The sequence below is a fragment of the Benincasa hispida genome, chromosome 12 (assembly GCF_027475165.1).
Source record: "Benincasa hispida cultivar pf3 chromosome 12, pf3_genome.v1.1, whole genome shotgun sequence".
In the NCBI taxonomy this organism is placed as follows: domain Eukaryota; kingdom Viridiplantae; phylum Streptophyta; class Magnoliopsida; order Cucurbitales; family Cucurbitaceae; genus Benincasa; species Benincasa hispida.
The window spans coordinates 7,355,846-7,378,057 of NC_143489.1; the positions used below are offsets into that span (position 1 = coordinate 7,355,846).

The 22,212-nt window shown below is 31.9% G+C and overlaps 3 protein-coding genes across 6 annotated transcripts; 1 reads left to right on the forward strand and 2 right to left on the reverse strand.

Moving 5' to 3' along the window:
• Positions 1 to 256: 256 nt before the first annotated feature.
• LOC120068441 (remorin 1.4-like) lies at positions 257 to 4,662 on the forward strand. 4 transcript variants are annotated; one of them, XM_039020207.2, is made up of 5 exons: positions 257 to 522; positions 3,684 to 3,770; positions 3,909 to 3,996; positions 4,088 to 4,169; positions 4,270 to 4,662. In XM_039020207.2, exons 1-5 carry the CDS (start codon positions 438 to 440, stop codon positions 4,468 to 4,470), a joined length of 543 nt encoding a protein of 180 aa, XP_038876135.1. In that variant the 5' UTR covers positions 257 to 437; the 3' UTR covers positions 4,471 to 4,662. The 4 variants fall into 4 exon arrangements, with proteins under 4 accessions (XP_038876135.1, XP_038876139.1, XP_038876138.1 ...); XM_039020211.2 differs by having other exon boundaries at positions 271 to 498; positions 3,726 to 3,770; XM_039020210.2 differs by having other exon boundaries at positions 274 to 522; positions 3,726 to 3,770.
• Positions 4,663 to 4,827: 165 nt separating this feature from the next.
• TET10 (tetraspanin10) lies at positions 4,828 to 9,538 on the reverse strand. The gene is made up of 11 exons (XM_039020206.2): positions 9,146 to 9,538; positions 7,885 to 7,997; positions 7,732 to 7,786; positions 7,594 to 7,649; positions 6,323 to 6,370; positions 6,072 to 6,120; positions 5,920 to 6,003; positions 5,758 to 5,825; positions 5,388 to 5,513; positions 5,219 to 5,294; positions 4,828 to 5,140 (listed from the first exon to the last, which is right to left on the reverse strand). The coding sequence occupies exons 1-11, from the start codon at positions 9,197 to 9,199 to the stop codon at positions 5,075 to 5,077; spliced, it is 795 nt and encodes a 264-aa protein (XP_038876134.1). The 5' UTR covers positions 9,200 to 9,538; the 3' UTR covers positions 4,828 to 5,074.
• A 5,428-nt stretch (positions 9,539 to 14,966) lies between these two features.
• Positions 14,967 to 21,759, reverse strand: LOC120067263 (Nucleic acid-binding, OB-fold-like protein). The gene is made up of 14 exons (XM_039018792.2): positions 21,215 to 21,759; positions 19,935 to 20,655; positions 19,709 to 19,811; positions 19,509 to 19,626; positions 19,327 to 19,425; positions 18,931 to 19,227; positions 18,750 to 18,857; positions 18,027 to 18,098; positions 17,715 to 17,801; positions 17,127 to 17,198; positions 16,956 to 17,045; positions 16,332 to 16,439; positions 16,048 to 16,116; positions 14,967 to 15,566 (listed from the first exon to the last, which is right to left on the reverse strand). Exons 1-14 carry the CDS (start codon positions 21,428 to 21,430, stop codon positions 15,492 to 15,494), a joined length of 2,235 nt encoding a protein of 744 aa, XP_038874720.1. The 5' UTR covers positions 21,431 to 21,759; the 3' UTR covers positions 14,967 to 15,491.
• Positions 21,760 to 22,212: the final 453 nt, after the last annotated feature.

Sequence of the window (22,212 nt, forward strand, 5' to 3'; positions counted from 1 at the left end):
TGGTAAATCAATTCTAACCCGAGGGATAACTCCTTTGAAACTCGAACAAATAAAATGGTTTTAATTCATATATATACAGGTTTTATATTTTTAAATTTTATAGGATAGTTTATCCCATAACAAGATTAAGAATAATATTTGAAAGTGTAAAATTATATAATTGGAATTAAATTGAGTATTTTCTTTTATAATTTAACTAAAAAAATTATGTAAAATTATGAAAAAGTAGTAATTTTTGTGAGGACCCAAATACCCTTAAAGGACCTTCTCTGTGTTCTCTTTCTCCAACAACTTCCTTCAGAAAAAGAGAGAAATTTACAGAGAAGAGAACAGAAAGAAAAAAGAAAAAAAAAGGGTTTCCATTGTTCTTCATCATCATCATTACAAAATTCAGTTTGAAAAAGACAGACACCGTGGCTAAGCTGAAAGAATACGTTATGGCCGCCGCCGACGACTCTGAAGCTGATCAACCACCGCCTCAAAACGACGTCGCTCCCCGTAACCCCATTTCTCTTCCTCACAGTATACTTTTCTTTTCTCCTTTTCCTCTGTTTTTTTGCCCTTTTTCCTTTTTCTATATCTCTGTTTGGCTTCTGGGAAACAGATTATGGCTCTTTTTCCCGGAAAGTTTTTCCTTATTTCTTATTCTTTTGAGATTTTTCTCTCTCTCTCTCTCTGTTTGTTTGGCTTCCGGGAAAATCTTTACTTTTCCAGAAAATAGTTCCTTCCCACTAGAATATCGATTTAGATTATTTATTTAAGTGGATGTTTGGGGTGATTTTAAAATTTTTAAAATTACTTTTGTTATCATCCTTAAAATTAATTCTATACTTTTAAATAATAATTTTTTTATAATATTAAAATTAATTTTGAATGATTAAAAATATTTTTGAAATGATTTTAACCTTTTCAAATCATTACTAAATATGTCCTAATTTTTATTTTTAGATTTGATAAATATATGAATTAATTTCATGGGTATGAAACAGAGAGAAATGCTGGAGTAGAATGGATAATAATACATTTTTTTTTATTGTTTTCAAATATAACAAAATGGACCAAAATATTTATAAATATAGCAAAATTTTAGAATTTATCAATGATAGACATTAATAGACTTATATCGATGTCTATCAATTATCAATGTCAATCAGTATCTATTATTGATAGATTATGAAATTTTGATATATTTGTAAATAATTTCAAGAATTTTATCATTTAAAATAATTTTCCATATATTTTTATTAACACACTAATCGTTTTTTCATATTCTCATCTTCCATTGTTTTGGAAGAAATAAGTGATAATTTTGGTAAAATTATAATAAATTTGACTGCAAAATGTTAGAAGTGAATACTTCTGGTTTGGTAAAATCTTTTAAATAGTTTCTATGATTTGATAAAATTATCATAAATAGTAAGAGTTTTATCAAACTATTTCTAATTTTCTCTAAATTATACTAATTAAATTTTTAATTTAATCAATAATTTAGTGATGTTGAACTGAATATAATACTTTTATTGGGTAGAAATTATTGTTTTTTTTTCCCTTCTAAAAGAAGACTGAGAAGAAGCAAAATAATAAAGTCTCTTTTTAGGTTTTAATTGTTTTGACATAATTTCCTCTAATGTACAAACCAATAATGTATTCTTTACTTAAAAGCATTATTCACAATAAAACGTTGTAACGTTTTCAATAAAAGAAAATGGGTTACTTTATGAGACAGTTGCAAATATAGACATTAGATCAAAGGTATTAGCAGATATAACTTAATGTGAAAAAAATTACAAATATTGTCAAATTTAAATAGTGTATCAGTGATAGATCATATTATTGGTAGAAGTTTATCATGGATAGATCATATCACTGGTAAGAGTGATAGAAGTCTGTCGCTGATAAACTTAGAAGTCTATCGTTGATAGACTTGTCTATATTTGCAATTTTTTTAAATGATGTTATACACTTGGTTATTATTTCTAAAAATGCTACCGATTACAATTATCCTTAATTTATTTACAAATATAACAAAATATCATTGTTTATCAATGATAGATTACGAGCGGTCTATCAGTGATAGACAATAATATTTTATTATATTTTTTTAATATTTTTATCATTTAAAACAATTACCTTTAAATGTTGGCGAAAAAGTTGGCCATTTTTTTTTTTGTGAAAATTTTGTTTAAAACATCTCCCAAGCAATCCATCATTTAAATTTTGAATTATTTGAATAAAATAATAAATTTTCCAATTCTATCAAAATGTAATAAAAAAAAAAGGTGGATTTTGATCGTACTGTTAATACACTGCCATGAGTAATCAGCTTTTTTCTATTTAACAACTTTATTGCCTTTTCTCTCTCTCTCAAATTTATTTGGGTTAAAATAACTTTTTTTTTTCTTTTTTGGTCCTTGACTGGTTCTACACACGCACGTACGCATGCATGTACACACGCAATGTCAAACACACACACAACATGCATTGTCAAAAACATAAACTAAATTGGGTTTAGAACACTAGCCTTCTTACAAACAGTCGAGAATCAAGAAGGTATAATAAACGAGTTTCAGGGTGTGTTTGAAATATATTTTGAAGTGTTTAATTTAAAAAATAAGTCATTTTGAAAGAAATTTATGTGTTTGACAACCACTCAAAATAGCTTATCAAGTGTATTTTAATCTGTTTTTATCAAAAGTGTTTAAATAAATGTGAATTTTTAAAAAAAAACATTTTTTTCTTAAGTCAATCCAAATGGGACCTCTACCATCTTCTTAATTTAGAGCAACTTTAGGGCAAATTGTGAGGAGGCTAGTTCTATACTTCAATTTAGTTTTCATATTTTACTTTTAATCAATTTTGTAATCAGCTTTTAAATTTTATGGCAAATGGTAAAAATTACTCTAAAGTATAGTGGTAGTAACAATTATACCTCAAACTTTTAATGGTAAAAGCTGATCTCTCAAATTTATACCAATGTTAAAATTAGATCCTCAAATTTACATAATTGTAGAAATCAATCATAACAATTTTGTATAAGTTTCAATTTTTTTTTTTTTTTTTTTATCATTTTGGAGTCAAATTTCTACAACTATGCCAAATTTAAGGGTTCAATTCACCTGTAGATGTTAGAGGGACAAATTTTTGCAACTAAAGTTTGAGAGTATAATTGTATCTACCGCCATATTTCGATATTTGAGGGGTGGTTTTACAATTCCCCTAAATTTTATAAGCATATAACTAATAATAAAGATTGTATCGAGATTTATTGAAATTGCATGGACCAATTTTTTTATAAAAAAATCCAAATTTAGATATCTGAAATTATAGGAACTAAAAATGATTTTTTTTTTATTAAAAAAAAACCTTTTTTACTTTTTTTTTTTTTTTTTTTTGGCATTTATCAAATGTCTGATTGATGATATGAAACATGATATTCAGTTTTCCAAAAGAATGATTTGGGAAGAAAATAATTTCAATTTATTTGTTTTCCCCTTCTTTGTTGGGGTCTTCTTTGGAAATAAATCTGCAACTAACAGAAAAGTAATAATAATGACAATCATACTCTTCATTAAACTATAAAGAATCTTTTTTTCTTATATACAAAAAGAAATCTTTATTTTACCATTTTCTTCTTGCAAATTACCTGTTTTCTTTGCTTCATGTGATCTTTTTCTTCTTATTAGTGGCTCGTTTCTTCTCTAACAAAGACAAAAATAAAATGACAGAGATTTCAGATCCTGCTGAGAAAAGTGATATTGCAAAGGACAGAGGTAAAAAATTAAAAGACACCCTTTTCTTTTCATTTTATTGTCATTCTATATAGAATTGTTGATAAAAGTTAAAAACAAAACGAAAAAATTATTATGAACCGAGTTGAAGATACCGTTTTTTGAGTCTCGTTCTCTCAGATATTGCGTTGGCTCGGGTCGAATGGGAGAAGAAGATGGCATTGATAAAAGCATGGGAGGAGAGTGAAAAGATAAAAGCAGAGAACAAGTAAAATATAGAATTTTCTCTATTGTTGAACTTGAATTCTGTTTTCTTTTTGAGTTTTTTTTTTTTTAACATGTTTGAAATCTTTGGACAGGGCATACAAAAGGCTTTCTGCTGTTGAATCTTGGGAGAATACCAAAAAAGCCTCCATAGAAGCACAGCTGATGAAGATAGAGGTAAATTGGCTTTTGCTGATAGTTTTATAATTCTCACTGGCTACAGACTCTGGTTTGTTGATACACATTTTGAAGCGTTTCGGTTGTTGTGAAATGAAAGGAAAAAATGGAGAAGAAGAAAGCGGAGTATGCCGAGCAAATGAAGAATAAAATAGTTGGAATTCATAAGGAAGGTGAAGAGAAGAAAGCAACCATCGAGGCAGAGCGAAAAGAACAGTGCCTCAAGGTCGAGGAAGCCGCAGCAAAATATCGTACTTCGGGGTTCATCCCAAAGACTCTACTCAAGTGCTTCAGTGGTTAAAAGATCAAATTGCTATCTCAGATTTGAACTCTGATTTTAGTCTTTGCTTGGTTTTGTTTTGAGTTAGCAGGAGATGACACTCAAGTCTTCCTTTTTATGTATAAAGATCGTATCAGTTTGCTGTATTTTACCCGTTGATCACTTTTCTTATGTCACATGCACTGATTCAATTCAAAATGGTAGTATTAATCATGTCTTCTACTTGGAATCGGTCAAGAATCTGGTCACACTAAACTTTAGGGGATGAGTTTTGCTAGAAAGAACCTTTTTCTTGTGTCAGGTAGCATGTCGAAATGATACATCATATACAGCAACTAGACGAAGTTTGGGCACGGACGGTGGAGAACCAAGTGAGCATTCTGTGAAGGCAAATAATGGTTCATAATCGAAATACAGTTTGATACAGAACGAACTGTCATTGTACTAGCTAAAGAACAAACTCTTTACATACAAACATGGCTGGCTGCATATATTACACACACTGACTGACAAACATCATTCTTTTGTTAAAAATTTCTACTTCCAACAGGTCACTTGCATGGCACAAGAGGACTACCGTCTGTTTCGATGTTTAAGCAGTCTGCTTACCGCAATCAGTGTACCACTAACCTTTAGACCGATTTCTTGCAGCTTTTCGTCTAGCGCAGCATCCGACCAAGTAGATAATCAGCTGAAAATACAAGTAAGAGTTAAGAAATAAAGGGAGGAGAATGAAAAGACTTGAAAGTGTTAGCAGAAAGTGTCTCACCAAGACAACAAATAGAATGACATTGAAGATCGCAACCAATCGCCATTCAGTTTTCATGTACTGCGCGACTCCAGCCCTGAATGATCGAACAATCAAATGATTATAAAAATTTTCACAGGGGCAGCGGCGATGAATGGGGAATGGAAGAATGAGGTTACTAGATATTTACTTGCATGAATCACAATCGTAGCACTTGACTGCCTTGGAATTCTTGTATAGTTTGCAATCATGGTTTGAATTGACAGGATGAAAGCTCAAGTCATAGTATGATGCATTAACAGCAGGATAACCACATCTGTCATTTGCATCACGACATCGAAAAGATAGCATCAGCGACAAGAATTCAAATTCACAATTTTTTAAATGTTTTTGAAACAAAGTTGAATTCATGTCATAAATTGTCGTCCTCTTCGCAAAAAAGATTGTAAAGAATAAAGGTTTATGGCAATATGGAAAGGACATTGATTTAATTTCTTCTTTTGTTTGTTGCGGTTATAAACATGGAAGAAGAAAAATAAGAACTTGAAAGTTACACCTACTCAGATGGGGGTCTGCAACAACCCGCTTCTATTGGCGTCAGCTTAGCCAATTTGTACTGCTTGAGAGTCTGAAATTGTCAAACAAAATGGCTTCATGAGAAAGAGAGGATATAAATAATCAAAGAGTCTGTTATTCAAATCAAACGAACTTGAAACAAGTACCTTGTATCTTTTTGAAAGATTATTGCAATCCTCGGATTTGACGAGACAGCTTTTCAGACGCATCCAACTATTAGTATTATTAAGCTGTAATAGAAGAGCCAAGATTAGGATAAATATTGATCTCTCTTGGCAAAAGGTAAAATAGTACTCACCTGTTTTAGAAACCATGTACTGTAGTCTTGTAGTTGATACTCCTTATACCTCATCAAGGGGAAGAGAAGGGGAAAAAATGTCAGTCCATAGAAATTCCAGCTTATCGATGCACGAATACCGAACTTTGAGAATGATGGGTTTAGGTTATTCTTATTAGCATAGATAGAAGATGAAACCATTTCCATCCTTTAAAATTAAGCATCCTCAAAGCAAAATTACTTTATGTCGAATGAATTAAATATATCCTCACCTCAAGCCAGCTATAGAATGTCCCGAGCCGTTATTTGTAACAATAAACCTAAAAGAAATTCAAATAATTAGGTTGGGTTCAAGAAGAGTACGACAATCAAAATTACATACCAACTATGAAGCCAGCAAAGCAAGATTAAAAAGCATTCAAAAAGAGGAAGTGTATGAGTCGTGTATTGTTGCTAGCTAAAAGATGCCAACAACTATGGATGTCCACTTTGATACTTCCTTTTATATCTTGAAGGGGATCATGTGAACATAACAAAGATAATAAAAGGAATAGAACCGTGGGGACGACAAATTACATAGATAAGGGTACACAGATGAAAGAAAATTCATAATTGAGTGTAATGTAATTCTCACCACATAGCCTTTTATTATAATTAGAGGATGTGAATGCTGGGCCTCTGCCCACATTGCTTAAAAGCAACCCAAGACATGTTCATACAAACTACAGATCGACCAAGTAAGGTATAAGAAGTTACTTTTGAGGACCTGTAACTAAAGAACCTGCTGAATCGCCTACTTCACTATAAAGCTCAAAAAGCATTCATCGAATCATCGAGCTCAAAAGGTCTATCAACTTACGAAGGAGCAATGAACTTAACGTATGAATTTCATCGTGGTCATCACACTAGTTCCTTCTTTCACACGTCTCAATCTTTTTTTGTTTGGTATTTGATGGATTTCTTAATTGTGCATTTCTTACCACCACAAAGAAGATGTTTTTTGTTTAAAAAAAAAAAGGGAAATAAGGCTTTTTATTGATAAAATGAAAAGAGACTAATGCTCAAATTACAAAGAAACAAAAAAATAAAAAATAAAAAATTGCAACCACAACCAAATACAATCAATAATAGCACTTGAAAAGAAATGGAAATCCATTGATATCAACAAAACATAATGCTCGAAAAACATAATGCTCGAAGAACAAAGGACACCATTTCAACCAACAATAGAACTCTGAACTGTTAAGTATTTTCTTCTTTTAATTATCCATGACAGGTTACATAAGGGTGATAAAGTTTGTGTTTCAAAATTAAAGAGGATTGTCAAACTCTCTCATAGTCCAATACAATACAAAAGAACATCAAAAAGCTTAGGAAGGACTTTCAAGATCTCATTTGGCAAACCATGAGAAAAGAGCACTAAAGAAGAAGTCGTGAATTTTATGTCGAGGCACATATTTAAATAGGACATGTGAGAAAGCAACGCAGTTTCAAGATTGTAAATTTTAGGATTATGGAAATGACTTCAGAAATATATACTTACGCCAGCACCGTAAACACGAGGATCCCCACCAATGTAATGCACAACATAATCAGATACTATATGCAGAAGGTCAAGGTTGAGCGAAATTCAGGAAAATCAAAATCAACTGTTCAGATAATTTTTCATTTAAAAGGATACAATCCACAGCAATATTGAATTGTTCTTAAGGGCACCCAAGAAACCAACTATGGACCTGAATCAAAAGTATTGATGCCAACAATATTGCGTGAGTGAATCAAATTATACTCTGAACAAAATCAGATTACATTATTAGAAAGATAGAAAACTTACACTACAAAGATGAATCCACCAAGTCCCATAACAGGAAGAGTGAGAGACTTTCGACAACCGTCGTGGTGGGTGCCCATCCATATCCCAAATATTATGACAAGAATAGCCAGAAACTGTAACATGTAGATACACATGATTCAAGAACCCATTAATCTTGTTAAGACTTGATTAAACTGATGCTTAAAGCCCTACTCCAACAACTCATTCTCATAGTCATTTTAAGTCATCTTTAAACCTTATAATTCTTATTTCTTTTATGATAAGAGTAGAGAGGCGAAGATTGTCCTTGATGTAGTAAGTTTTCTAGCTGTCTCTTTTTGTAAATTTTTCCCTTTCTTGATTCATGTAAATTCAAAAACATCATTATAAATTTATTGACCCTTGAGCTTGGGAAGATGTCTCATCTTCCTTCCCTTTAAATCTTGGTAAATTTTTAGGTATGCATAATTAAACTCAAAAGAATGACAAATCCTTTTTCATTGATTCATCACATTTACTAAGACAACAATATTTTCACTTCCTAGGGACTAAATTATAAAGTATCAATCTTGAAGCCACAAGGGCTAGGAAAGAAAACAAGTTCAAAACTCAACAACTAAAAGTCTAATACATATAGACAAATGAATCCTTCAATAAGAACTAAACTATTTGATTTCCAAACCTTGGGAACAAAAATAGAAATCAGGTCTAAACTTCATGGAACCGAAAGACAAAATTATCCTTCCTTTAATAGTTAATATCAAGAAGGAAAGGTTCATCAATATGTATTCCAAAAGTACATTCTAAAATGAGAATAGAAAATTTACTCCATTTGATAACAATTTAATTTTTTATTTTGAAAAATGGTTCTTTTTTCTCATAATTTTCTTATAATAGTTTTATCTTTACTATTCTTAAAAAAAAAAAAAAAAAGTAGATAACTATATTCTTAATTTTCAAAAACTAAAAACTAAATGATTATCAAACGAAATTTATGCAACCCTTCAATGCAATGTCAGAGACAGCCCAACAAGTAACTCAAAAAGAAAAACAATGAAAATCATCGAACATATGACAAATTTTCCAACAACCGTGGAGGCAAACCCCATCAAACACAAAAAACTTCAACAAACACGGGCAAAACATAAACAGAACCCATTTACACAACATTCAACCAAACTCGAAAGACATGGGAGCAAAACAAGCAGAACAAATATCCATAAAGAACATCATCTTTAAAAGAAAGCAAAGAAATGGTAAAATCAAGAGGAATCACGCATACCATGGTGAGAAAATTGATCCATCTTATGATAAAGATGCTAGTTCCCATTCCCATTTTGCTCCTCTACCCTTTTACCTCCTTATCCCCAATGTCACGGCCAGAAAACAGAGAGAAATAAGTCCAAAAAGAGCATAAAAAAAAATTAAGGGTATGAAGGTTTGAAGGAAGAAATATAAAAGGGAAGAATGGGGTTTCTTCAGAGGTTGGCTGTGGAAGTGGCACTTGCACTGCAAGCAAAGAGAACGGCTAGGCTGAGGAGGTGGGGTGAAGTGGGGATAATGTAAGAAGGGCAAGGGCATTTTCGTCAAAGGAAAAAATGTATCACATGGCTCCATGAATGAACCCCGATGTTTTCCAGCGGACAGACAGAACACTATCCGACAAGACACTCATAAAACTGAAAGCCGTAATTAAGGACTTAAATTTGAGGTAAGTCAGATTATTAATCTAATTAATGTTGAGCTTTGTTGTTAATTGACCAATGTTTTCGCCTATAAAACAGCATTCAAGATGGACCCTTGTCCCTTTTATTTCTCTTTTCCTTAATTACTTTAATTAAATCTCTTTGTTTCCCATCTGGGTTTCTTTATTTCTTTCCCAAATTTTGATCTTTTTTCCTTTTATTACTTTATTTCGAGTTGTTCTTTATCTTTCTTGGTCAGCACTTTGCTATAATAAAAAAAGTTGGAATCTTTATCACTTCTATGTATAAAATGTTTCTTTGTTTCTTGTTCGATCTTTTATGCTTCATGCAGTGTTGGGTTGGATGATAAATAACAACGATGCAAGTTAGCTTCCCAAAAAGAACAAAAAAAAAAAAAAAAAAAAAGGAAGAAGGATTTTAGTATTGAAACTATTTCTTTAAAAAAATGTTTGGTTTAAATACTCCTTATACTTTTAGTTTGATTCATTTTCGTCTTTATATTTTAAAAATGTTCATCTTAGTTATTGTACTTTTAAATTTGATTTTCATTATGGTCTTTATATTTTTAAATTATTCATTTTGGTCCATATATTTTAAAAATGTTCATTTTAGTTCTCATACTTTTCATTTTGGTTCTTATACTTTTTAAAAATTGTCATTCTAGTCCCTTCATTTTGACTTTTAAAGGATACAATTTAGTACTTGAACATTCATGGAAAATAATATTCAGTAGTTGAATACTCATGAAAGTAACAATTTAGCCCCCTCAACTTTGATAAGTAACGATTTAGTCTCTATATTTTATAATTTATAACGATTTAGTCCATATTGTGATAAATTTTATCAAAGTTAGTGTCAATGTTTATTACACAATGACTTAGTTTTTGTAGTTTATAAATAAATTTTATTTTTGATCAGTTTATCAATTTACACATGTAAAAAAATTAATTAGATCACACCAATATTTTTTACGATAAGGATTAAATCGTTATAAATTAAAGTGCAGAGACTAAATCACTTTTTATTGAAATTTATGGACTAAATTATTACAAACTTTGGTCTAAATCGTTACCTACTAATATTTAGGGACTAAATTATTACTTTGATAGAAGTTCTAGGATTAAAAGTGTTTTTTTTTTTAACTAAACTATGTCTCAAAACATGTTTTTAATACAAAATTGAAAGGATGGTGGATCGATCCTCTAAATTTAAGAGAGAGAATAATTATCGTTGAATAAGCTCAATTTAATTCTAAACTTTCAATTATGTATTTAAGTGTTGGTTAAGCTTTAAAAGTGTTTAGGCTAGCATTTCTATTCAAATTTTTGTTTAATAAGGTTTAGAAAAAACACTTTTGTTCTTTTTCAAAACCTTTATAAAAGTAATCATCCAAACTTTAAACTTTAAAAAGTAACAATTTAGTTGCTAGATTTTCAAGTTTGTAACAATTTAATCTTTATTGTACAAACTTCCATTAAAATTAAATATTGGTTTTTATTATTTAATGATTTAGATTTTGTAGTTCATAAACATATTAGGTCCTTAATTAGTTCATTGATCTACCTATACAAGAAATCTCATTAAATTTTAATACAAAATTTCTCAATAAGGACTATATTATTACAAAATTAAAAGTATAATGACTAAATTGTTATAAACCAAAGTTCAAAGATTATATTGTTACAAAAATGAAAGTAAAAAAATTAAATTGTCCATAAAATATTAGAAAGACCAAAAGATAGTATTTTTTTTTTTTTAAATACAGTTAGAGGTAAAAGATTCGAACCACGAATCTCATAGTTATATGTTAGTTTTGTCGTGCTCACTTTGGGGGGGAAAATATGTTTTAATGTTTTAACCAAAGGGAAAGCATTGAAGATGATGTGAAATGATGTGTGAAGTCATTTTGAATCAACCAATAATAAAACTTGGGAATGTATCAAAACCATGTGAAAGAGATCATCTCTTTCCTTTGATAATTATGTATATCTATGTAGAAGAATGGAGTCATGTCACTTCACTTTTCATTTCAATTTTCAATAATGTTTTTTTGCAATCAAAATTCAACATTTCATCATTACATATTTAGCCAATACCATAATATGAAATGTGATTAAGATGATTAAGGACTTAGCAACAATTCCTACTTGTACACCCTAATGTATTTTTTTAATTTTAGATTATATTTTGTCACACATTATTTTTTAATTATTTGTCACATCACACTTCATATTATTAAATCTACTACAGATGCACATACTATTTTTATGACTCATCTCAAATATGAAAATCTCTTAAACTATTTTTATTTATGTTTTTCCAAAATCGACCTCCTAAGCCCTCAACTTATCAACCATCCATTGGAAATGTCTATTTACTCAACACGAGTGGGAAGTCTCCGTTTACACAAGGAATGGGAAGGGAGCAAAAAGATTTTCTCTATTTACACCTACCTTTTCTACCTTCAAATAGATAAATTGAACAATATTATCTTGTTAATTTTGTTGATTTTGTTTTCTCAACAAAAACTCAATCTCAATGGAGAATATAATTATTTTTTTATATAAACTTATTTATGTTAAAATTAAAATTAAATTTTTTTATCAGATGAATGGAATTTAAAATTTTACTATTTTAATTTGAGTAAGTATAAAAATTTGAATAAGTAAAAAAGTTTAAAATCTATATAAGTAAATCAAATTAAGAAAGGACATTTTAGTTTTTTCAGCATATTTTACAGTTAAATGACTAGAAATATCAAAGAAGATTATAGTAATCATCTACTTCATTCCAATTCAAAACCAAACAAGATAAACAACATGTACTAAGTACAATTTATAATTTTTAAGTTAAATTATACAAAACGTTCTTAAACTTTGTACGTTATATATATAAAAAAAAAATATTCCTAAACTTTCAAAAGTTTAAAAAATACCCATATACTTTAAAAAAGAATTCAAGATACCCTTACCTTTAGTTTTGAATGGAAATCGTTAGTGTTTTATTTAAATAATATATTTGAACTTTCAAAAATTTTAAAACTACCCTTAATATTAAAAGAAACGTTAAAAAATATCTTTAGAGAGTGTTTTGTTCACCAACATGAGTTGAGTTGAGTTGATATATATCAACTCATTGTTTTGCCCACAAACTTTAAATGTTGGTGGAGTTGAGTTGGTATATTTTACCAGCTCACCTCAATTCTACATTTTTCACATGTTTTCAATGGCTCTACCCATAGGCCACTATCACACTCCGAGAACTAACTTCGCACTCTGACAACCAACTCTAATGACAACTCTGGCGACCAACTCCGAGCTTCGACAACCACCTCCGATGAAAATTCTAGCGACAAAATCCGGACTCCGACAACCACCTCCAATAACAGCTTTGACAACCTTTGCGCGACCAACTCCGACAACCAATTCTGGCGTCCGACAACCATCTTCGGTGGTCCAACTCCGACGACTACCTTTGCACTACCAAGTTCGACGACCAATTAACTCCGACAACAAACTCCAGTGACCAACTCCGACAACCACCTTCAACTACGAACTCCGATGACACCTTCGAGCGAGCAACTCCATCGACCAACTCGAGGTTTCGATGACAAACTCCGACAACCAACTCTAATACCACCTTCATGCGACTAACTTCGGGCTTTGACAGCCACCTCCAACTACAATCTCCAGCGAAAATCATCTTTGATGATCAACTTCGACAACCACTTTCATCCGACCAACTCCAAGATTCGAAAACCACCTTCGATGACAAACTTCGACAACCAACTCCAACACACCTTCACGTGACCAACTTCGGGATCCGAAAACCGCCTCCGGCTACAAACTCCAACAAAAATCATATTCGATAGCCACTTCTGACTACTATAAGATTGATGATTGTTAAAGTATGTTGTAAGATTGTTGATTATATTAATATATATATATATATATATATTGTCTACATTAAGTGCAATATTTATACCTAATGAATTCACGTATCAAATAAGTGTTAAGAATATTTAGCCAAAAAATATGTATGTAGTTGAAAAGTAAGTAACATATAACAAAAAGAGCCATAAAATGAAAAAAATTTCCTAAAACATTTTCTAACAAGAATTAGTGAAAAATAGATATTTGTTTATGATTCTCTAAATTTAAAGGAAATTAAGTGAAACTATAGAAAAATGTGGTGGCATTTCATTGACTATTACGATGATGGGGGAGATTTAATTAAAAAATAATGACATAGTAAAAATATAGAGCAACAATAGAAAAAATATGATAATGAAATTCATGGAGAGAAAAAATAGCTAGAATTAAAAGTTTTGATTTTGCTTTAGTTTTTCATTTTATTTAACCATATTTCTACTTGAAATGTAATGGATTAATTGTTGTTCATTGCTCAAAAATGAAAGAAAAAAAATAAATAAATAAATAAAATTAAAAGAAAAAATTGCAATCCATATTTTATTCAAACAAAGATGGATAGAATTATTGAATAAAAAAGTTTCAAACAAAAATAGTAATCATAAAAGCATATTATTTAGAGTTCAAAAAACTACATCAGATACCCAGGCATATGAACTCAACTCTACACCCCAAACACACATAAATGAACTCAAACCAAATAACTTTCACCCCAAACACAGACATATGAATTCGACCAAATAACTCTGCATCCCCAGACATATGAACTTCAGACATCTTATCTCAACTCAATACCCAAACAACCCCTTATTGTTAATATATAAAGAGAACATTAATACTTCATTGCAAAAATACTTACAAACTTCTAAAAGTTGCATTAGTAACCTTACCTAAAAAAAAAAAAAAAAAAAGCTAAAACTACTCTTACTATTTATTTTAAATTTTATAGGATTTTATGCTTTGACTTGAAGTTTTGGTTTATATTTCGTTGTAACAAAATCGGTGTAAAAGTTGGACAAATGAGAAAAAAATGGAAGTATCCATATGAAAAATATATAAATGTCTATATAATTTATTTTAAATTTAATTCTTTTTTAACTCTAGAAAACTTCAAATAGATTGATCACTACACTATGGTAGAGCATTTTTTTAATGCAATTTTTTAAAGTTCAATGTTTTTTTCCCTTAAACGAATATTAACGGTTAGTGTTCATATACAAATAGCAAAAGTATTTTGAATTTTTCTTTAGGTTTAAAAATATTTTTGAAACTTTTAAAAGTTCGAGAGTATTTTTGAAACAAAATACTAACGGCTTCTATCCAAAACTATCGGTAAGGATATTTTTTAATTGTTTTTGAAAGTTTGGAGTATTTTTGAAAATTTTGAAAGTTTAAAATATTTTTTATACAAATTACAAAATTTAGGAGTATTTTGTATAGTTTAGCATAATTTTCATTTGGAGAGAGATTTCATTCATCAATGAAAAGAAAATCGATACATAGCATGAAAACAATATGAACATTTACACCAATACAAACCATGAACCTCTCAAATGTCGAATAGTATCACTGAAGATCCTTCCATTCTTTTCACACCACAAAGACCAAAAGATTTAAAGCCCAACCATGAAGCCTTTGCATCTGATCTTTTGAAAGGATACTCACAAAAGACAAAGATAATACATCTTGAATGGTTTCAGGCAGGATCATAACTACAAGTTTACAATGAAAAAGATGTTGAATTTCTATTGAATGAAGAGAAATATCATGATGTGGTTTGATTTTAAGAAACAGTAGCCAAGTTCTTTTTATTTCCCACAAGAGATTGGGCAAAAAAAGATAGGCTTCTTCTTCTCACTATGAAACAAATTGAAGGAGAACTATTTTTCCTATTCTTCTATTGAAGATCAGTTCTAATGCTGCTTGCTGCTTTATGTACCTTTCACAATCAAATTTTCCTTCAAAGCAAAAGCTTCAAAACTCAAGAAACTGGCTACTCTACCCTGTTGGTGCAAGTTAAGATAACTGATTTCATTGTTTCTTTATCCAAAGATGTCTCAACCATCAGCTGCACAATATAATATCCAGATTTCAAATAACACTCATTGCATACAAAAATAAAATCACAAGATTACATAAATTTAAACAAGTGGGGTGCTTAGATCAGTTGGTCCCTAAAAATGCAAAAGTATACTTCTTTTCAACTTAAACTAGAGTTGTTGAATTGGAAGTGTTTATCCGTTTACTATCGGAAGATTAAAGAAAATATTTTCAATTAACAAAGGGACTGTTTGGCTCATAAGTCAGCTTATGTAATCTATGGTTAAGAAGTCAAACTTATGTTTAGTCTACCAAGCTACAAGTTTGTTGATCTTGTAAGCTCCACAAACCTATGCTATATGGACTTGGTACGAAACCCACAAACCAGGGTATAAATCCAGTGTTCTATAGCCTATTCCTTTGTACAATTGACTCTTAGTCCCAAGCTTCATAAGAATCTTAGTGACTTTTTTGGCAATGGAAAAAGAGTAATGTTTCTGAATATTTACCTCTTGTACTTTGTTACCAGATCGAGCAAGTAATTTGTACTGATTTTCATACATAGAAGCCATATAAACCTGCATCAAATGGAGAGTTTGGTGGAAAATAATCTGAAGACACTGAGCTATGCCCAAGACCATATAAACATAAGGAACTAGATAATACTCATTCACCACATATACTATAGATTGCATGAAAGCTTGGGATAAGATGAGGAGAATTTTCCTTTTCGTTTAAGTTTCAAATATTATCCTCATGATCAAAAAAAAAAAAAAAAGGGTCGTTATTTTACCTGAAAGGTTGGAGCCAATCCAGGGCTAAGGAAAAAACGTCCTTTGGATACAGCCTCAATACCTTTAGTATTTTGCAGTTCCTTGACGAGAGATTCTACATCAGACCACTGTCCAAAATAGAACTTGTAATGAAAAACCATTTAAAGATTTCTAAAAGAATCAAATGAGAGAAATGATATTGCCACATTCAGTTAAATCAGCAACGTTTTATCCAACTCATTGCATGCTTATTATCAAAAAAGGAAACAAATGCTATGAAGCAAAATTTATTTTCTAAGTGTTCAATAGTTTCATGAAGATTCTTTGGCTTTCCCAATTTTATTCGAGAAAATGGAGCCCACATGCTCCCTTGATGGTTGATTGGGAAGATCAATAACTTAATTATTGGGTGGATTGGTGCTTGTTCTAGCATTGGCACGCTTCGCACATGGGTAAGAATGTTCTTAATATTTAAGATATATAAGGGTAGATGGAGATGTTTCCTAAAATTCTTCCAATATACAGGCAACATACGAACTAGGCATAAAATCCAAAAGATGATTGTTAGTTCTGATGATAAGTCGATACATGATCATCATCACTTCCATCAAATTTATATTGTTGACTAAAAAGAGAATAAACACCTCGGTATCTACTTCGGCTGAATCTGATCTTCCATCCATGGGATCATGATCACCAACTACAGACTCCAATGCTTCAGCTAGCGGGTCTGGCTGCATTAAGAAAAATATGGTTTCTACACAGAAAAGTTGCTAAAACTTTATGAAGATGTTTAATTTCTGAATACATCTTACTGTTATCTGCTTCAACGATAAGAATATGCGTTCAAGTGAAAAATCCAATTGATGAACTTTTGCCTCTACAACCTACAAAAGAAAGATATGGAGACAATTAAATCGTGAAAAAAAATATTAAACTGGAAGTTTGAAATATGAGCTTCCACAGGTAACTCATTGGTTTGTGGCCATGTTCCCCCCTCCATGTGAGCAGGCATGATCCCTGTCTCCTCCTTCCCCCAACCCAATTTCTAGTGTAAAGTAATACTGAATAAACTAATATATATAGTGAACTTCTTTTAAGCAGAGAGATTGCCACTAGACTCTTAAACATAGGGTGGGAGAGTTCCCCAATCTCTTGAACAGGGTATGGTCATGATCTTACCACAATATTGTTACATGGAATGAACTCTCATTTCCTTGCTCTATAATTTGGATTTGGGGAGAGTTGAGAGGTTAGGGTCATATTTGAATTAGCATCTAATAATGTGTGAATTGTTAGATGTCTTTTAATGAAAGTAATCATGATGGAAGTAAATTTTTCTCTAAGTTCTTTAGTGAATAAAATAGAAATTAGCATATTTGGCGAATCGTGATGGCAAATACCTGACCAATTTTAAAGTATGATGCAGGGTTTAAAGTAGCATCCCAGGAAACCTCTGTCTGATGAATCAAAGCAGGCACTCCTTCGATCTATATCAACATGGTGGAAGAAAAACTCAACATTTTAGAACACATACATAAACATTAATACAAGTAAATATGTCTAAAAGAGCAACTTGAAGCAAAGAATGTCCATTCCCAATCTGAAAACAACCCATCAACAATTTCTTTATTGACCATATTTTTAGAAGTATGCACCATATCATGCTGACATACCACTTTAATGTAAAAAAAACAAGAAGCTCTTCTATTTACCTCTACAAAGATACCAAAATAAGCAATCTTCTTGATGCAGCATTTGACAACGTCACCTACTTGCAGCGTCGCCTGGAAAAGCAGTTAAATGAGTGCAAATTTTCTTTAAATAAGAGACATCACAAACATTAAACTTTTGGTAGAAAACAAAAGATTTTGTCAGTGCAGATTATACACGGGTTTTGTGCCTCAAAACAGCAGCAACCGAGAAAATAGACTCAGAGAATGCAGAAAAAGGAAGCCTAGACCCAGACTTGATTAAATTTAGCAGTGCCAAGGTTTATTTTGGTAAATGCATCAACCCTTAAATTGATGTGTGTAGAAGGTGGGCGCGCGAAATTTCAACTGCATAACAAAGGAATAATGTAATGTATCAAAAGAGATGTGCTCATCTTTATGCCTTTGGTAGTCAAAAATTCTTCTAGGCATATCCCAACAATGTCAGCAAAACTATCTTGAATGAGATGCTTTTTTTTTCCTTATTTACCAACAAGCTACATGGATGCATTGATAGTGTTACGGAAAATAAATGAAAAAAAAATAAGAAATGAATAGTAAATAATGAACACTACTGTTTCTTGCATGATATATTCTTAATCAATTCAAAAACCCTGGGAAAAAATTATTAATTATCTTCAGCTCAGGTTCAATGAGTTAAAATTACAGAAACTAGCACTCTAGCATAGCATCCAACAAATGCTACTACAGGACGAAGTAGCGAACCATTAAACTCCTCTTTTTCTCGACTAATTCCTCCCTTTCTTTTGGCCTTACGGAAAAGATAAGCTTCCTTGATTTTCTGTTGGCCAACACCACATTTACTTTGATTTTCTGCAAGTTATACAGTTATCAGTACTCTTAACATGAACAGTTGTGTTTTCTGAAATGAGTGAGGCTTTTATACCTGGCCAACAAATGATGACAAGAATTTGATTTTCTCTCGATCATAAATTTGAAGAAGATCCTCCAATTTCATATCAGGTGTGAGTTCTCCCCCATCTTTTACATCAATTTCCGAATCCTGCCTAGTACTGGCAAAGGGCTGGCTTGCACCATCACTACTTCCAATAGTTCCTAAGTTTTGCTTGTATACTGATGGATCCAAACCTTTCTGTCTTAGCCATGACTCAAAAGCTAAGAACTTCCACTTGGCAGCAAGATTACGGTACGGAATAAATCCTACTAGGGAGCCAAATGATACCTTCACAAATCAAAGTAAGAAGAAGTAACGCCAAAAAGAAATAAGTTAACTTCAAATACAAGCAGGACAAAGCACATGAACTGACTATAATATACTTACAACAAAACCTCGAGTACTCGAGCTTATTACTTCCACGTCGGCTCTGTCTCCTGACTTTGCCAGATCCTCTGCTTTAGTCCAGTCAGCAAGTTCATGTTCCTGCAGATTTATCAACATCTGTGACTTAAAGACCGGTGATTGAAATAAATAAGTTAAGTAAACAGTAGTATGCACAGCCTGACCTCCAAAGCAGGGATAGCAGAGAAGTTCTCTGTCTCAACAGCACCACTGACGTCCGTTTCAGGGGTGGAGGCCTCTTCTCTACTGAGTTTTATTGTTTCCTTAGAAGAATGATCTACTCTGTTAACAGTGCCATTCAACCAAATTTATTTGGGTATAAAAAGAAACAGGATATTACAGATCATAAGACTGCAATTGCTACCTTCTTGGTTTACCCAATAATGTAGCTTTTTTGGACACCTTCATTGTTGAATCCAAAATATCACTGAATGATTCGCTCAACACTGCTGAGTCCTTCACATAATCTATATCACTTGGCAGATGAACAAATACAAAATTACATTTTCATAATTTTAACAAAAAAACGTGTGTTTAACTTTAAATAAAGGGTCAGAGAAAAGAAAAGATCTTTTAATATAGAGTATTACCTATAGCAGAATAATCAATATCCTTCCCGTTTTCATTTGTTGATGAACCTACCTCAGTTTCTTCAGACATGCCAGACATCGCATTTAAAGGCCTTTTTAGGATGTATACATCTTCAACGTCATTCTCCACTTTACCATCAACCGTCTCACTTTCTGCAAATCTTGTTTTGTCACCTCCTATTTCTGGCTTCTTAGAAAGAGTAAAACCATCAGCTAGGTCACTTGTCGATCCCTTACTAACTCGATTTTCAATATTCTCAACAATATCAACATACCCCTCACCAGAGAGCTTTTCTTTCTCATCAATAACTTCATTTGAAGTCATTGGTTCCGGCTTCCTCAACAGTGTCATATCACTATATTTCTCCTTTGTCGATGCATTGCTCATTTTCAATGATAAATTCGGCTTCATTCTTATCCGCGACGGCTTATCTTCAACATCGTCCTCATTATAAATAGTTGGTTTTCTCAAAATAACATTGGGAACCCTACCTTTAGGACTAACTGCTACCTTTCCAACTACTTGGCTTGGTTTCTTTAAATCTGGTGCAGGTGGCTTACTGGCAGCCTTTAACTTCATTTCCTTCTTTAACTGTGGTCTGACCAAATTCAAACCATCAAGAGAAAGTTCCTCTACCTCGTTAGACTTACCCTTCTTCTGGTAAAACGATTTCTCAACTTCTAGATAAGAAACATCCGGATTCGTTTTTTTGCTCATTATCTGAATTATCAACCCATACGAAAAAGCTTAAGATAGAATAGTAAGAATTCACCATCAGAAAACACATCACAAATTATATATACACAAAACTAGAATTTCAAGCCATGAGCATAAATATGATCAAACTAGCTGCCAAAACATTAAACCCAAGAGCTCTTTAATTTTTTATTCATATTTTAACGATCCCCTCAATTTCCAACTTATAAACTAATAAAAAAAATCCAACCAAACAAATCAGTGTTCAATCACCAATTGATCCACAAGTTTAATATACTCAACAAGTGAAATCAATATTAATTGAGAGTAAATAACATTGCAAGACTCTGTTAAATGACTCATTGACCCAAAAGTTTAAATTGATGAATGATGGTAAATTTGATACTATATCAACTAACAGAATGAAAAGTAACATCATATGAGTTCCAACACAACTTTCTGTGACAGTTAAATTATCCAATAACTTAAAAGCTCAAGCGGATGGATTAAGCCCTCTAATTATGATTCAATTTAGATTCTAGAAACCACTCTAGAGAAATAAAAGAGGGAGAGAGAGAGAGACCTTGGCCAATGTTAATTTGGGGTCTTCCCCAATCAAGCGGCCAAACTTGAGCTCCATTTGGTCCCAACGGTCGAGTTCAGCCTCTTCTTTGGAAGCAAGAACCGAAAACTTACTGTGTCTGCCATTAAAACACAGATTTCTAACAGTTTTCCTTCTGGGTCGTAATAAATCGATTGGGGTGAAGAAGGAGGAGGCCGTTAGAGCGCGACCGTCCATTTCTTGGAAAGGGAATTGTAATGAAAAATTACACTTATTTGACCGTGATCAGTGTCATTCAACTCAATGTAATTAAAGGTGATGAAGTTTTGGAGGAGGTTGAATTAAGGAGATTATGGGTATGAGATTGAGCTATGGAGCTTTTCTTTGTGTTTTCTGAAATTGTGGGAGTAGTGAAGAAGACGATAGAAGGTGCTGAAGTTTGGGGCCGTGGCGTTTATCCGCCAGAAAAATAGAATAACTAAATAAATAAAAACAATAAAATAAAACTGAAGCAGAAATGGAAAGATATATTGGTAGCAGAAGCCCCGGTGATTTAAACTAATTTAAAAAATAAATAATACATAATTACTCTAATATTTTAAAAGAAGGGTATTCGGCATACCAACGAGTTGAAATGATAAAAATTACCAACTCAATATTTGCTTCACCAACTTCAAATATTGGTGGAGTTTTTATCAACTCACCTCTGACTCTCCCTACAACTCACCCCAACTCTTCCTCCTAATATTTTCAATGGCTCCACCCATCGTTCACTTTCAACGACTACCACTACCATATTTCGATTACCACCTTCATCGCCTAACTCCAACAACCAACTCCAGGCTCTGGCAACTATCCCGATGACCAACTCCAACGACCACCTTCGCACAAGCAACTCCGATGATCACCTTTGCTCTGCCAACTCCGAGCTCTGAGAACCAACTCCACGCTCCGACAACCACTTTTGACGACAACTTCGACAAAAATCATCTTTGATGATCAACTCCGATGTAGATCAC